At 41.0% G+C, this 15932-nt stretch overlaps 1 protein-coding gene across 3 annotated transcripts; it reads right to left on the minus strand.

Moving 5' to 3' along the window:
- Window positions 1-1836: 1836 nt before the first annotated feature.
- LOC131233898 (plant UBX domain-containing protein 8-like) lies at window positions 1837-15188 on the minus strand. Of its 3 annotated transcripts, none has more exons than XM_058230739.1 (11): window positions 15010-15187; window positions 10672-10733; window positions 10058-10577; window positions 9867-9923; window positions 9622-9740; window positions 8930-9182; window positions 8197-8412; window positions 7953-8117; window positions 3274-3417; window positions 3109-3165; window positions 1837-2253 (listed from the first exon to the last, which is right to left on the minus strand). In XM_058230739.1, exons 1-11 carry the CDS (start codon window positions 15091-15093, stop codon window positions 2146-2148), a joined length of 1785 nt encoding a protein of 594 aa, XP_058086722.1. In that variant the 5' UTR covers window positions 15094-15187; the 3' UTR covers window positions 1837-2145. The 3 variants fall into 3 exon arrangements, with proteins under 3 accessions (XP_058086722.1, XP_058086721.1, XP_058086723.1); XM_058230738.1 differs by having other exon boundaries at window positions 9867-9950; window positions 15010-15186; XM_058230740.1 differs by having other exon boundaries at window positions 2163-2253; window positions 3109-3181; window positions 9867-9950; window positions 15010-15188.
- Window positions 15189-15932: the final 744 nt, after the last annotated feature.

Raw genomic sequence — 15932 nt, forward strand, 5'->3', positions numbered from 1 at the left:
AACTGCTCATCAGGTGATCCGCACTGTCTAACTGTCTAGACTCTAGATGAAATGTGTTAGAAAACCTAGTCGATCTAATCTTCAGGTGGGCCATACATTTACGTAGAATTTGAATCATTTTTCAATTTATCTTAACCATTCATTTATTTTGTACTAGCGTGGCCCACCAAATGATCGTACTAACCTGATTTTGAAAGATGCCATTTGCCCGGTGGATGGATTGTCCAACGAGTGGTTCCAAGCTTGTGCACGTGTTCCTCGTTTCCAGGTGCGTGACAAATGCATTTTCAAAGTGCAGTCTAGCCTGGGCACTTGCCATTCCTTGTGAGATACTGAAGCCTCCTCCATTGCTGGTTTTCTGCTGCATTGCTCAGAAAGTCCAAACAATAGTGGACGCATCGGCCGATTGTTCGTTAATGAGAAAAAGAGGCGATGAATTATTTTTTTAAAAAATAAAAATAAATAAATAAATAAAAATCAAAAGACATACCAACGGTGAGGATACATTACCTTAGTATGTGGGACCCATTTTAACCCCGTAACCACTCCCAGAAATATATTCATTTTTTTAATGTCTTATCATTCATGATGCCTTATGAAATGACGGAGTGGGCTCCACCTTTTGTAGAAAATTAATACACAGGTCCAGGATGCAAATGGTGGGGCCCACTCCACATTTCATATGAATAATAAAACATTTAAAAAATTAAAAATAAAATGAATACATTTCTGGGAGTAACTAGAGAAGACTTTCACTCCACTACACAACCGGACCCATCTATATTGGCTTTTAGTGACTTTACCAACCGTTTTCGCACGCACTGATAACAGCTATTCCCATCCATCCGTCGGAGTCCACCTAACATTTTTGGCCATGAGCCTACAAAGTGGGCCAAATCAGAACTCGGGTGTTCCACAACAAGGGAAGAATGAGGGAAAACGCCACCATAGAGATAACTCAGGTGGGCCACGCCACTTGAATTTGGAGATTTTAGACATGATTTTATATTGTATCCTTGGTGTTGCCCATAGATGGTATAAGCTTGAATTTTTAGATGCCATGTGCATATCATGGTGGGCTTACAAAAAGCTCCATAAGGTTCTTTGAAAATGGTGGTGACTTGCAGTATTTCACATGTTGCGTTGACATTCAACCATCCAAATCCAATTGTGGGTCCCATTGCGGATGCAGCATATATCTAGAATCACACTGATGAAGCAATCCTAACCATCCATGTCATGGCTAGCGAAAGGATGGTTAAAAATAAAATATTCAATAGTCCAAATTCCAAGGGTTAAATAAGCTGATAGCAACCACCAGCATCTCCTAATTTGAAATTCTGGGTCAGATTCCATCTAGGTCTCGGTGACAGTCAGTGCTATCGTACATCTATGCCTTTTGCATGTTTAAAGAGTCCCCAACCATTTTTTTAATTGGTGCATACTTATCACAGGACTCTGGCCCACTGGGCATTCAATTCAATTGCATGGATCTTGAAATATTACCCCCCCATCTGTTTTATCAAATAGTACAACTCATGAAAATGGGTAATTAGAATAATTAAGACAATAGCTCTGATTTGTTCCACAGTGGGTGGACCATTCCCAAAGAATATTTCAGATTGGGAGATCCAGAATCAGTTAAAATATTTATAGGTTTCTCCTTTCAACCGTCCATCTATTGCCCACCAAATCAAAAGGCTGGGATGTCATTAGGATGGTTTTTTATTTTTATTTTTTGGGAATAGTCTCCATGGTGGAACACATCTGATCAATGTTTTGATCACTCAGCCATGGCCCCAGTTGTCAGAATTGAAATGGCATTGCTGGTATCAGTTTACCTGTGAAGTTTTATGAGATAAATTAACTATAATTGAAGTATGTACAAATTTATATAAGCTGGTCAATCAACAATCAGATCAATGACAAATAACCTGTCATCGTGCCAATGATTGCATGGGGATGATGAAAGATGGCTAGAGAGGATGAAATTCAATCAACTTCCCTCAGCTTGAGTTGAAAAGCTTTCTTTCCTTGATTTTGGACATGGGTTATCAGAAATACCCAGACCTCGTGTGATTTGTATCAATTGAACTTTTAAGGGAAATCTTCTTTGTCACAGTTTCTCTAAGAGGAGGGCTACCCTTAAATTGGTTCTAGGAATAGTGCTTCTTGTTTGCTGGTCAGGCCCAGTTCACCCAGAGAGAGTCCGCTTTCACCATCACCGAAAACGCGGCGAGGATATGGTCGAACCTGTCCCATGCAGAAACGTTGAAACAACATGAGTAATTCCACACTTTATTTTAGCTAAATTCATGGCTCTGATAATTTCCAACAGAGGAATTATATGATCCTTGACCCCAAAAGATGCACTATATCCTCAGGCCTTGAGTTGTGCAAGTTGCATCTTTTTGGTGCTCCCGACCATGGACCTATGGGGCTCCACTGCAGACGGACCACACTGAAAATATCTCCCCATGAGACATTCCTAACCATTGATCAGCAGTGTGCAAATGGATGGCAAAGAAATGGAGCAATGGTCCACATTCAACAGAGGAAAATAGTCAGTGGATGTCCTTCAAAACCTTGGAGATAAAAATGGTGAGAAAAATCTATCCATGGTGCATCCCATCAGATCAACGAATTGGATTTACCATACCATGGTCCACACTTATACAGACCTAGTTCATGAAGATACTGTGCATGTCCTATGACCAAGGATCATGTAACTCTGCCAGTGGCTGGCAGGTCAGGCTCAGCCCAATAGCCCCAACTGCAGTCCAAGCCGGGCACCTGTTCATGCCAATCCTGACAGATCAATGAATAGGATTACCAAACCATGGTCCCCACTTATACAGATCTAGAGCCTGATGATACTGTGCATGTCATGCGACCAAGGATTATGTAACTCCTCCAGTGGCTGGCAGGTCAGGCTCAGCCCAATGGCTCCAACTGCAGTCCAAGCCTGCACCTGTCCATGCCAATCCTGACAGGTCTATGGCTCAACATGGTGCAGTGGTAGCTTTAATGCCAGCTGACAGTTATTAAAAATATTTACCAGTAAACTGATAAAATTCAGAATTAGTGAGTAACGGGCAGAAGAATTACCAATCTGTAGGCCCCCGGCTTAACCGCTCTACCAATGTCTATAAAGTCAAAAAGAGACTGCAAAACAAAGCAGCTGTAAGACATAGCCACAAGAAAATGAAAATTGAGTACCATCCAACTATTTGTAAATGATGCCCGTCAAAGAAAAGAAAGGGTGGGAATTACTTGGAGCTTGTCGGACTTATGGAAGCGACGACCATGGCGGTTACCATCAGGCATTCGAACAAGAAGTGTTACTGCACTTGCATCATCTGCAGCTGGTTCCTGAGGAAGAGAAGCTTGTTTTGCTCCAAGTAGTTTCTCAAACTCCTGTCATTAATACAATTAAGGACAAATACATCTGAGAATTTCAGGAAACGCAAGTATAACAAATCAATTGAAGAGTAATTTATCTGATATGTGAAAAATGCTAACATCACCCACCTTCATGGGGATGTTACCAATGTTCCCAGGGCTTTTAAATAACACATGGGATGGCAAATCATTGGTCATAACCCTTCGAATATTGCCCATTATCATTATGACCATCCCCTGTTTTACAACCCATAGATTGAATGGTTAGCATCATCTGACTAAATGCTGCTTTGGAATCATAAGCAACCCAAAACATCAATGACTCATCCACCATTCCTGTGGCATAAATATATGGGAATCACAAAAACTCATGGGCATCATTGCATACAGAGCATGACCCAAAAAGGCAAAAATTCATACTGATCACATGATCATAACAAATAGTTTGGTCTACTGAATTTGGACCAGTGATTAGTTTATTTTTGGCCATCCATTTGATCATCAGGACAATTAGAATCATTCAATCCGTCGACAGGCCTCATGATTTGAACAGGGTCTGGATTAGCATACATGCATGCCACATATAGAGCAGATGATAGCCATTTTTAGCACTTAGTACTTTCAAATTTATTTCTAAGTTATGAAATTCCTGTCAATTGCAATGTCCAACACTTGCAATGCTGAAGGTAAGCTTTGACTCTATTTAAAAGCTATGACAATGATATGCTTGTTAGTTGCATGTCTAACACTAGCCGCCGGAGGATAAGCTTCCAGTGGAAGTCAACAAAATGGAGGGATGGGAATAAGCCTATCTTAATCCTTGATAGGTAAACATTAGGATCAGAAACCCTAAGAAGTCGCAACCAGTGTATTAAATAGTGCCCATAGCATAGCAGTAGCATATGCTACGTACTGTAGCGTTGCCATAGCACTACGTAGCATACCCAAATAGTGAAAATCCCTTGTAGTGTAGCATACGCTACAGCTACGTAGCGTGTAGCGTAGGTAGTGTACGCTATGTTGCACAGTTTTTTTTTTTTTTTTTCCTTTTTTTAAGTTTTATGTATGTAAAATGGTGTAAAACTCATATAATAAGAAAATCTTATAATGTAAAATTGAAACCAAAATTGCTTTTATTGTTTTTAACTTAAAACAGTGGTGATTTCTTTATTAAAACATGTGTTGCACTCAACATAAAGATAACTTTAAAACTTAACTTAAAATAAAAGAGTTCGAAAGAGGGTTTTGGAAAACCCCTCTTTCAAACCCTAGCCTCGGATGCAACTACTCATTTGCTTCTTCGAATCTATCAATCCAAAAGGCCATTGAAGGGGATTTTTTTGCCGATCCTTGGAGCCTACAAGATAGTCTATTTGATGTATTTTGAAGAACATTGGAGTTGAAACGAAGGAGAAATCAGACTTCCCCCTTTCCGCATCCATATGGCTATGAAGTTGCAAATTTCAGATTTTTGATTCATTCAATCTCTTCTTCAACCTCGAATAGATATGTTCTTTCCCCTTAACGAGTTCCTTTTCATTTGGAATGAATATTCATTAGTTATTTTGGGAATTTTTTTTTTTTTCATTTTTTTCTTTTCAAATTGCTGATTATCATGCGATATTTGTAGGATAGGGTTGGTATGCAAAATTTTCATTTTCTTTTCTTCTTTTGGCAGTGGTAGGCATTGTTTCTATGGTGTAGCCCACATGAGGCCCACTTTAGGTTATGTATGGGTGTGGATATGCATTGTTTTCTATGGTGTGGCACACGTGGGGCCCACTGAGGTGTGCATATGGGTGGATGTGCATTGGTTTCTATGGTGTGGCCCAAGTGGTTTGCTTAGAAAGTTGTTGATGTGATAATCATTTGATTTGATTTATATATGTGGATTAGCTTTTGATAAATGATAATTAATAACGTGTTTGAACATGCTTATACTTGAAAAAAAAAATTCTGCCTTTTTATATTTTTCCTTACTATTTATCATATTTTTCTATTTTAAATTAAAAAATAAAAGTATCATGTAGCTTATGCTACATGCTATATAAGGGTGAACGCTATGCCACACGCTACCGCTATTTAAAACACTGGTCGCAACTAGAACACCTAGGTAAGAGATTAGGAAGTCCAAATTACCGACCAGAACACCGTTATTTGCCTTTGTTGGGAATGAAGGTTGATAAATACTAGAATAGTTAGTGCTAAAGATGGTAACACTAGTATCGGTTACCCAGAATGCTCCAAAGGTAGAGATCAAGGATTCTAAAGGAATTGTCAAAGCAATCCAAGCATTTAAAAAGTTGACTCCTCAAGTCACAACTTAAGTTATGCATAAAAGAACCAAAAATAAAAATAAAAATAAAAATAAAAAAATCACAACTATATGTCTCTCTTCAAGTGTCCTAAATCTATTATCAATGCTTTGGAGAAACGTGGGAAGAAGTTTTTGTAGGAAGGTTCGGGAGAGAAGCACGCATTCCTTCTTCTGAAATGGGAAGAAATTTGCAAGCCAACGGTTCTAGGTAGAGTGGGTATTTCAAAATTAGAAGAGATGAATCTAGCCCTGTTGGGGAAATGGATGTGGAGGTTTGGGTCGAAGGGAAAGGCGAGATGGAGGGAGGTCATTTGGAGAAAAATATGGGGTAAGAAGAAAGGGGGCGGTGGACTAAGGCATCTTCTTTGTATAGAGCTTCTTTCTTGTGGAAATCGGCAGCAACCCTTGAAGAGATAGTGTGGGAGGGTATAGGCCTTCATTTGGGGGATGGAAAGATAATTAGATTTTGGGAGGATAGGTGGGTGGGAGAAGTGAAGTTGGGTGATAGATTCCCATCATTAGCAGGGTTAGTGTAGGAAGAAGGGGTGAAGGTGAATAGTTACTACTAAATGGGGGATGGAGTGGTGGTTTGGGCTCCTGTCTTTAGAAGAAATTGGTCGGATGAGGAGATTGAAGAACTTGTTCTTTTGTTTGAGATATTAATGAAGGTCTCTCTAGTGTTCTTAGAGGAGGACTCTATAATGCGATTGAAGGCTAAGTTGGGCTCTTTTTTAGTCAAGTCATTTTATCGGTCTTTGTGAGCAGAAGATGAAAACTTACAGATTGCTTCAACGGCATTTCTTTGGCATTATGGAGCCCCTACGAAGGTGGCAGCTTTTGGATGGTTGGTAGGAAGGAATAAAGTGTTTAGTTAACTATTGATAATCTCTGTAAGAAGAAGATGATCCTTCCAAATGCATGTTTGATGTGTCTTAAAGATGCGGAATTGGTGGACCACTTGTTTATACATTGTGCTTTTGCTAGACAGGTGGTGTGGGATCTTTTTCTACAGATTTCTGGGATTCTATGGGTGTTTTCGAACACTATAGGGGAATTTCTTTTTGCTTGGCATGGTGGGGAGATAGGGAAGTTAGGGAAAAGGTTATGGAGATTAGGCATGCTAGTAGTTCTTTGGGCTTTATGGCAGGGACGAAATGAGCAGTGTTTCAGGGACAAAAAAAATAAAATCATTTCAAATCTTCTTTTCAGCTCTTCACAATGTGAAGGCGTGGACAGAAGAGTAGTTTCCTTCTTTATATCTTGGTGGAGCTGTATTTTTGTTTATTTGTATATTCTGGCTTCCACCTCTCTTAACGAAAACTTACCATTGTTTCGAAAAAAAAAAAAGAAGCAAAAACAACTCATGTTTGCAATTACACAAGCCCTTTATTGCTTGTGGCCAAAAAATCTTGTCTACTAGCTAAGTTGGACTAGAACCACTGGTATAGTCCTTACCCATGCAAGGATGAAGCTCTACCTATGTAAGTTGGACATGGATATGGGTGGCAATGCCAATATCTGACCAGGATATTAGTATGTTAGACAGTGGCAGCACCACAAAACCAATTGACATGTAGACGTATGTATAATCAATAATACCCCACATATATTAGGGATTTTTACTGCAAAAATCCTTTCCCAAGTGGTGCTTTCTGAGGGATGAAATTACCAAAATGCACTCATATATTTCTTTAAAAAATAGTGAAGTCCAGAATTGTGGGTCCCACGTTGTGGGTATAACATCCAACCCATCCAACAGATGAATCGCACCATGAAGACCAGAAGAATGAAAATCTGGCAGATCCAATCATAAGGTGGGCTGCACCATAAAAATAAAAATAAAAACAATATACACCACCCAGAAACGTCCAAATTCACGTGTAGCCCATCTGATGACTCAAGTTTTGGTTCGGGTGATCAACATGATGAGGTGCATATGTTAGACAGGTTGAATGTCGAACACATACCCCGTGGACCCCACCATTGTCGACTACGTTACTTTTTAACGGGAAATAAAATAAAATAACAAGAGCATTTTGACAATTTCATCCCTCAAGAAGCACTGACCAGGGAATTCGAGTCCTGGAGGCCTTGAGCGGTAAAACTCAACTTCCTGAGGAATTTTTTGAGGTAGAAAACCCACCATATTGAGGGTTAATAAGGACAATACCCAATTATCATCATTCATCCTAATTCAATTGATGGACAACGCCAGAACTTCAACTGATAGTACCTCTTCCTCCAGCAATTTCCTGCGAGATTCTTCTTCTTGATGTTTTTCTTCTTCAAGGGCAGCTTCTCTGGCGGCAGCTTCTTCTAAACGGAAAATTTCAGCCTGCTCTATTGCCTTCAGTTCTTTTTCTTTGTCTGCTTGGAGAGCTGCAAGATATTCACCATCCTGAAAGCATAAACTTGAAATCATTCCTTTGCAGGCTAACTATCATCATGACCATGGTGATAATGCAAAACGGACAAACCTGCTGTTCCCGTAGTAACCGTTGTGCCACTAGAGTAGGTGATGGCGGAGGAGGCTCTTGCCGAGGGTAGAAATAAGCATTTCCATCAGAACTGGTTTCTAGGACTTGATGATGGGGGTGTGCAAAACGATAGGCAGCTCCTTCAGGAATTCCACCAAAAAGTGCAGCCTCCAGCATAACTGCTTCATCATGTTCCTCAGAAGATATTCCACCCCACTTCGCTTACAAAAAGAATGCAGAGGCCAACTAATTAGTGTAACAACAATCTCTCACCAAGCTGGGAGAATTACCAATTCCCCATCATGCGGATCCTAGTCCCCCTACATGCTGCTATATGTGCCAAGCTGACATGTGCATAACATCCGAGCAGTCCATCAGGTGGACCCCACCATGTAGATGCCCTGCCCAAAAAATCTGGCCGATCCAATCATCAGGTGGGCTACAGTGCATGGAAAAACTGATAGTTAAAATAAAGCTTAGCCATCCGTTTGTTTATATGTTGTGCCCGCTAGATAAACAGACCAGCCTGACTCTCAGAACAAGGCACGTACATGTTGGGATCCACCTGATGGCAGCTTGGGTAGCAGTTAGCACACAAGCACACCAAGTTTGCAAATATAACAGTGGAGTGGTACTGGGGGCAAACTTCTTGAGATGGATCTACATGTGTGTTTTGGGACCCCTTATGAGACGTATTGCAAACTACAGTTGTCGTAACCATGATAGAAAATACCTCATCAGGGAATGCATCTCCATTGTTCTGGAGATGACTTGTGCCATCATTTGTGCGAGAAATCGATGCTAGGCTATCCACCATTTCTCCAATTTCTGCAGCAGGTTCTGCAGTTCCAGAAGAATGGGGTATTGACCTGTGCCTCACCAATGGCTGTTCCTCTACATCTTCAGCATCATCTTGGATGGATGTGTTTCCCGCCTCTAATTTAAATTGACTTGAAGTTTCTGCATCTGATGAACAAATTTCTTGCCTCCACCAGGGAAAAAAAAAAATCACAAGTCAGGAACATACCAACTTACATGCAGGCACATGGACACACATAGAATGACATATAACCAGTAATCATCCCATGTAGTTCATTCTCGCAGTACATGGACAGTTCAATCATCAATCCAGAGCATCCACAGGACGGGCCCCACCTTTGGTTGCCCCCAATTTAGAAGTCACTGCAATCAGATAAACCTGACCAATTCTTGATTTTTTTAAAACCATCCATCAGCAGTGGCCCCACTCCCACCAGATGGATGGTCTGGATCAATGATTGGACTGGCAAGTCCAGTACAGATCTTTTGCACCATTATATGGTTTGAATAAGTAGCATAGGTTCATCCCCAGTATATGCATGTAAGTATGAACAAGCAAAAAGTGTGCACATGAGATTGACATGCAAGGCAATAGCTGATACACACCTTTCATTTGCTGCTTTGAGTCTTCCTATATCTTCCACACCAGATGAACCAAAACCCCCCTGTGCGGCTGTTCCAACTACTTGCTTCTGTTCACGCAGCGTTTTCTCTAGCTCTGCAGTCTATACTCAAGACATGTTAAATTGGGACGAGGAGAATATGAGCAGAAGGCCAAAAGGCAGAAAACTAAAAGAATATCAGCAGGACAGAAGGCAGAAAACTAAACCAAGATGGTGAAATTAAGAAACCTTCAAGGACAATGAAACAACATCAGCAAGCTCAACATCTTCTGCATGAGGCAGCCCCTGCTCAAACCAGAGACCAGGTATGTCCTACATTAATGTGAAAATGGATCCAAAGATATACAGCATGAAAACCACAGTATAGACCAAACCATCATCAAGAAATTGAGCGAACAATTTGGATTATCAAAACATACATCTTTAATGCCGAGTTGGTGGCTTGGGTATCCATCTTCAGCCTCCCGTTTAGAAGCCTCAATGGCAGCTTGGACCATTTCTTCTTCAATGTCATTACCATAGTCAGGCACATTGTCTAATTGAGGAACACTGTGTCGAGGACGTCTATCATAAGCATCATTTCCTTCGTTTTCACCAACAGCATGGGCAGCAGGAGCAATTGCTAGATCCTCATCTTCCTTATCAACAATTCTGACATTCTCGCGTGTCTCCGATCCACGTACATAGACACTTCCAGAAAAACCCTCAATGGTAGGATGAGGCCCAGAGTGACTAGACTGACTGTTCTCACTGTCAAACTTAGCAGCTCCACTCTCATCAAAAGAACTTTGACCAAAATTCAGGTCAGGAGGTCCAAACGGGTTTGAACTCCTTGTAGATGATAAACGGGGTAGATTGGGTCCCTGAGTTTCTTCTTGATTCGGATCATCTATCACCATGAAATCATTTTGAGGTACAGGAATAGATGCTGGATGTGTTCTGGACAATGGAAACACAAAAGTCAGCACATCTTGTTAGAGGTAAGTAATCAGAAGGGAAACTAGCATTAAAACACGGAATAGATCTTACGTACATGGTTCTTTCTTCTCCACTGAAATGTGCATTCACAGCTCGATTGAGATCCCCACCATGTTCCTGATTTTTTGTCAGATGTCAAATACAGACTCAAAAATGTTTCAGTGAAGGGGTTATAGAACTTACACGATTTATAGGAAGAATAAGGAGCAACAAATTTTGGCATGTTGTCACATAGAATTCAACAGCACGACAAGATCAAAGATAAATATATGCGCCAGTAGCCGTGGACAATTTTACCCACACTATTTGTCTTCACTCTTCAGGGAGTCAAGAACTTTTGGTTTTACAAGGACATCGGATGGGATTTAAGAAAAGATTAGGGTATTTAGGTAAATTGGACACAAATGGCTGCTTAGCAACCTACGGTTGCAATTTACCTGCAAATCCCCATCAAGATCATGTACCCGCTCAAAGTCTCTCTTATTACATGTATCCTGCACGTGTATTTCTCTCCTCCAGTCTCTGAGTATAGAGCGCACCCTCTCGCTCCTTGCGAGTACCTAGCACTATTCCTCTCTGTGTAGCATAAACCCTCTCTCTCACTCTCTGTATGTATTGCACCCTTCCCTCGTAATCTCTCTCCACTATTTCATCCAATCATGGTTGATCTCTCTCTGCCACACCCCCCGTGAACCCAAAAAGACAGCCATGATTGGATGAACATTGCCATACAATCAAGGCCATGCATAATGGAAGAGTAAGAGTGAATGGTCTTGCCATCCATCTTGCAGGCCTTGTTTGAATGGTAGTGATCAACAAAACAGGGTGATATATTAGGCCATGTGCAATCCACAATGAACCATCCCATCCAAATGCTCCAATGTGATCATAGGTTGGCCCATTTGTGCCTTACACATAAATTCACACCTTAAGAAGGCTAGGTCATATTGCTATTAATCCATTTCACCAAATTTTTGTGCATGCAGAAGTAGCATCAAGGAGGTATCCTGCAAGGTATTATCCTAGGACAGATGCAGCCATGCAGGAAGAGATGTGAAGATGTTAAAGATGCATACGAAGGTTCTTCGAGTGGAGATAGCATTTCTCTTCTGCAAGGCCATGGAGTTTTAAAAATCCAAACATCTCATAGATAGATATAGAGGTAGGATTTTTTTGAACGAACCACACTCCTTTGTATATGTCAAGAGTCAATTGCTGAGAAGGGGCTGGGGAAAGATTGAACCCAATTCCTACAATGACGAATATAAGTGCAATTGAAATTCCTACACATACTTGTATGGATGCACTTGAGCGTATCTTTACAGCCTTCAGCTGAGCCAAAGCAGGCTCGTGAAGCTTTCGTGTGTTTGTACTACCAAAGAATCATGTCTAGTTCACAAACTGCCTGCAAATTTCATATAAGTGTTGCCCTTACAGGAGTATGGTTTGGATTGTTTCTTTCAAAGTATAATATAGTTGGACATAGTTACCCATAGGCAATGAAATCCCCCTAAATAGATGGAGCAGAAAAAAGAAATGAAATAACCATATTTGAAGCTAACTCCATCAACATTGACCCACCTTTCACAGAGTTGACAATTCATGAAAATGTGGGTTCTATGATTCTATCCTTTGGCCATGTTTAGAGAGAGATCAAAAGAAGTGATGTCTATTCATTGTAGAATCTAGTTCCCCATCTTCTGGTGTAAAAGAAACCACACAAACACACACGCGCGAGCGCACGCACACACAGCCAACTTCATCATTTGTTAGCATCATCTCCTATGAGTTTATGTATGTGGTGAAAGAAACCTCAAAAGACATCCTAGATATGGAATCTCTACTGTTCCACCCACTAATCAGAAAGGATACCTCCTTAATAATATCAAGAGATCTCTCTCCACTACTAAAGTGCCTGGAAGGCAAGTATGTGATGATTGAATCCATTTAGTAGGGTAAGAGCTTGCACCCCTTTCAAGTCCATGATGCCAATAAGACCATGTAAGTTGATCTTACCACTCTTAAAACAATATCAGGAAAAATAAAATTGATGTTGAATGTCACCCATCTTGGTGTGTCAACTAGATAGATGGGTCAAGAAAATTATTTATTATTTTTATTATATGATAATTTTAAAAAAATAAATAAAAAATAAAAAATCCTCGCCTCCTCTTCCTCAATCAACTCAATCGACTCTTTGAGATCAGATTGAGTTGAGTCCTAACACATGAGTAAACCTAGGAAACCAAGGCCGAGTCACTCATGAACAAGGGCCTGCCTGGTTTTCCCAACTGAATGACCAGGCTCATGACCTGGCTAACTTGACTTGGGCAAGATCCAGTCCTAGTTTCCCCAACCATCCAATAGCCAAGTCCATAACCAAGTCCCAGGTTGACTGGACTAGTCTGAAAACTATGGTTTTTAATTGCAAGTCCTGGGCTTTGAAAAACATGCTAGCAACCTCATTAAAGTAGTTGCATAGGCAAAAACCTATCCCACCAATCATTCAAGAACCCTGCCAGATAAACACCCACAAAAGGCAAGTCTTTTGGAGTTTCAACCTATAATCAGGGCCATCAGCTCATCATTTAAGGCCAATCATGTTCAAGGTGAAGATCCACATTAGCACAAGCAGAACTCCACCTAATTACGAGCCATGGTCCATCACCTTATCCCATCATATCAAAGTTCAGTATCCTGACCTACCAAAAATTCAATGCATTTAACTTGTAATGCATATGATAGTCTGATATAAAGGAAAACATTATTGATGATACAAAAACCTGATATGACAGCGAAAAAGGAGTGACATGATCCTCAACACCAATGATATATGTTTAGTGACTTTAGGTCCTAGCATGAAGAAGTACAACCCTAATTTTATTATCTGGACCATCAACTGGAAAAGCCCCACTCTGGATGGACTGCATCTCTAAACAGGACAATATCATCTCAACTAGAGGCCTCATAAAATATGGTTAAGAAAATGCAGTAGCCATTAATTAATGGAATAAAGACCAAAGACCAGATGGATGGGATCAACCAATTTGGAAAACATTTGGGGCATACTCCATTCAGAATGGAACTATGGGCCTTACATTTATGAAAGCCAGAGGACTGAGGACACTACAAACATCTTCAAGGCAAGGATCATTTAATGACTCCATCACTGATGGACCATGGTGCAACTTTTACACATATTGATGAAATATGAGACAAGCGGTACAGCTAAGGGGACTGGGATCCAGTAGTGACCCCTCTAGTACCAAGGCCGCTGCTGGAGAAGCTCTGTGGGCCCCACCGTGATGTATGTGTTTTATACACACCGTCCATCCATTTTTCCCGCTTCCTTTAGTGCATGAGCCCAAAAATGAAACAGGTCCAAAGCTCAAGTGGACCCCACCATAGGAAACAGTGGGGATTGAACGCCTACCATTGAAAACTTTTTGAGGGCCTAAGAAGTTTTGGATCAGGCTGATACTTGTCTTTTCCCTTCATCCAGGTCCGTGTGACCTAATCAAAAGGTTGGATGGAAAATAAACACTACAGTGGGCCCTAAGAAGTTTTTAACAGTGGGTGTTAAATCACCACAGTTTCCTGTGGTGTGGTCCACCTGAGATCAGGATCTGCCTCATTTTTGGCCTCATGCCCTAAAATGAGCTGGCAAAATAGATGGACAGCATGGATAATACACACATCATGGTGAGGCCCACAGAGCTTTACCAGCACCAACGTCGGTACTGGAGGGGTCCCTACGAAACCGCATCCCACCTAGGTTTGTCAATGGCCTGAGCTGGCCCATTGGGTTTCAGTCGTGAACTGCTTCTGTAAGGGCTTGAACTGAAATATTAGGGCCATGGACTGGGCCCAGCCCAAAATTCAAGCCCATCTATTAATCGTGCTAGACTTGTACCATGTCTAAGAGCCTTCAGCTCTCCCTGTTTAGTGTTCCAAGGGCCATTTATGTCATAAATCCTGCATGGTGGGGCACACTTAATGAACAGCCCAGATCTTGCAAAAAAGCGGGCACCTGGCTCGGCCTGGGCTGGGCTCCGGCTAGGTTTTACTTTGTGGGCCCGGCTCGGGCAGACCTCTTCCAGGCCGTACAGCTAAATTATAATTATGCTGATGCATACGGGCATGTGTATTCATAGGTATGAAGAGAAATACACAATTCATCACAATCAGCTATCAGCATATCTTTCAATTCGATCTCATCAGATTACGCGCATTATCAGAAAACGACTAGCATATATCGGAAGAAACGTAACCCTAATAGCAGAAGATATTGAATAGAAGCAGTAAAGGGACGACTTTCCGCGAATTGGGGAATTCGAATAAAGGAAGAAATGAAAAGAAGGAATCGAATATGGGAGATTTATAGAAAACTTGCCTCGAGTTTCTGCAGGGACATGGGCTCGGAGGCGCCGGTAATGCTCATGAAGCTCTCGATCGCGTCCTGATGTGGCCTCTCCATTGTAGAAAAATCAGTTGATTTTGAAACTCAAATCTCTAAGAGAGAGAGAGAGAGAGAGAGAGAGAGAGAGAGAGAGAGAGAGAGAGATTTTAAAATGCTTGGAAGAGAGACCCCTTTGGAATGGAAGTGGAAGAGCGAAAACAAGAGGGATGCTTTTTCTGAGTTCTTTTCTTGTCCACAGCTGATTCCTTTGGGCAAAGGGAATAGGGACGTGCTTGCGTACCTCGCGCTGGTTACTTTCGCTGATCTAGAGTCATTTAGGTCAAATTTTGGTAAGATCCAATCCGTCTATCAGTTACGATGCCTCATTTTGATTGTCTTTAAGAGATTCATGGTGATCCAGAAATTAAGTGGGCCACATCATAGGAAAAAAGTTAGAATGGGATGTTCACCGTTAGTTTTGGGTAGGGCTTACTGTGGCGTTATATTCCATCCAATCCAATCATCCGATTTTACTCTCTAGGATTAAAGAATTACCAAAAAAGATACAGTTTTTCAGAAAGAGGTACCAGACCACGTGAATTTATAGGCTTTTAAGTATGATTTTATAGGGTGGACCACATGAATTTTTAATCAGTGTTATTTTTGGTATAAAGACCAAAAAGGTAGTGTTGTACCTGATGAACGGAGTGGATTTCATGTAAACATTCTTTCCCTTTCCATGTAAGAGAAAGTATCCCTGGTAAGTACCTACGCGAGGTAAGACGGTTTTCAATTCATTACTTGCAAGCGAAGATAGCTGAACTCATTGACGCAATTGGATTAAAGGGCTGATGATACGGTAGGGCCGGAAGAACCATAGCATAGTATAGCCATCTCTCTACACGACACGTGCCAAA

Source organism: Magnolia sinica, chromosome 18 (genome assembly GCF_029962835.1).
Source record: "Magnolia sinica isolate HGM2019 chromosome 18, MsV1, whole genome shotgun sequence".
NCBI lineage: Eukaryota > Viridiplantae > Streptophyta > Magnoliopsida > Magnoliales > Magnoliaceae > Magnolia > Magnolia sinica.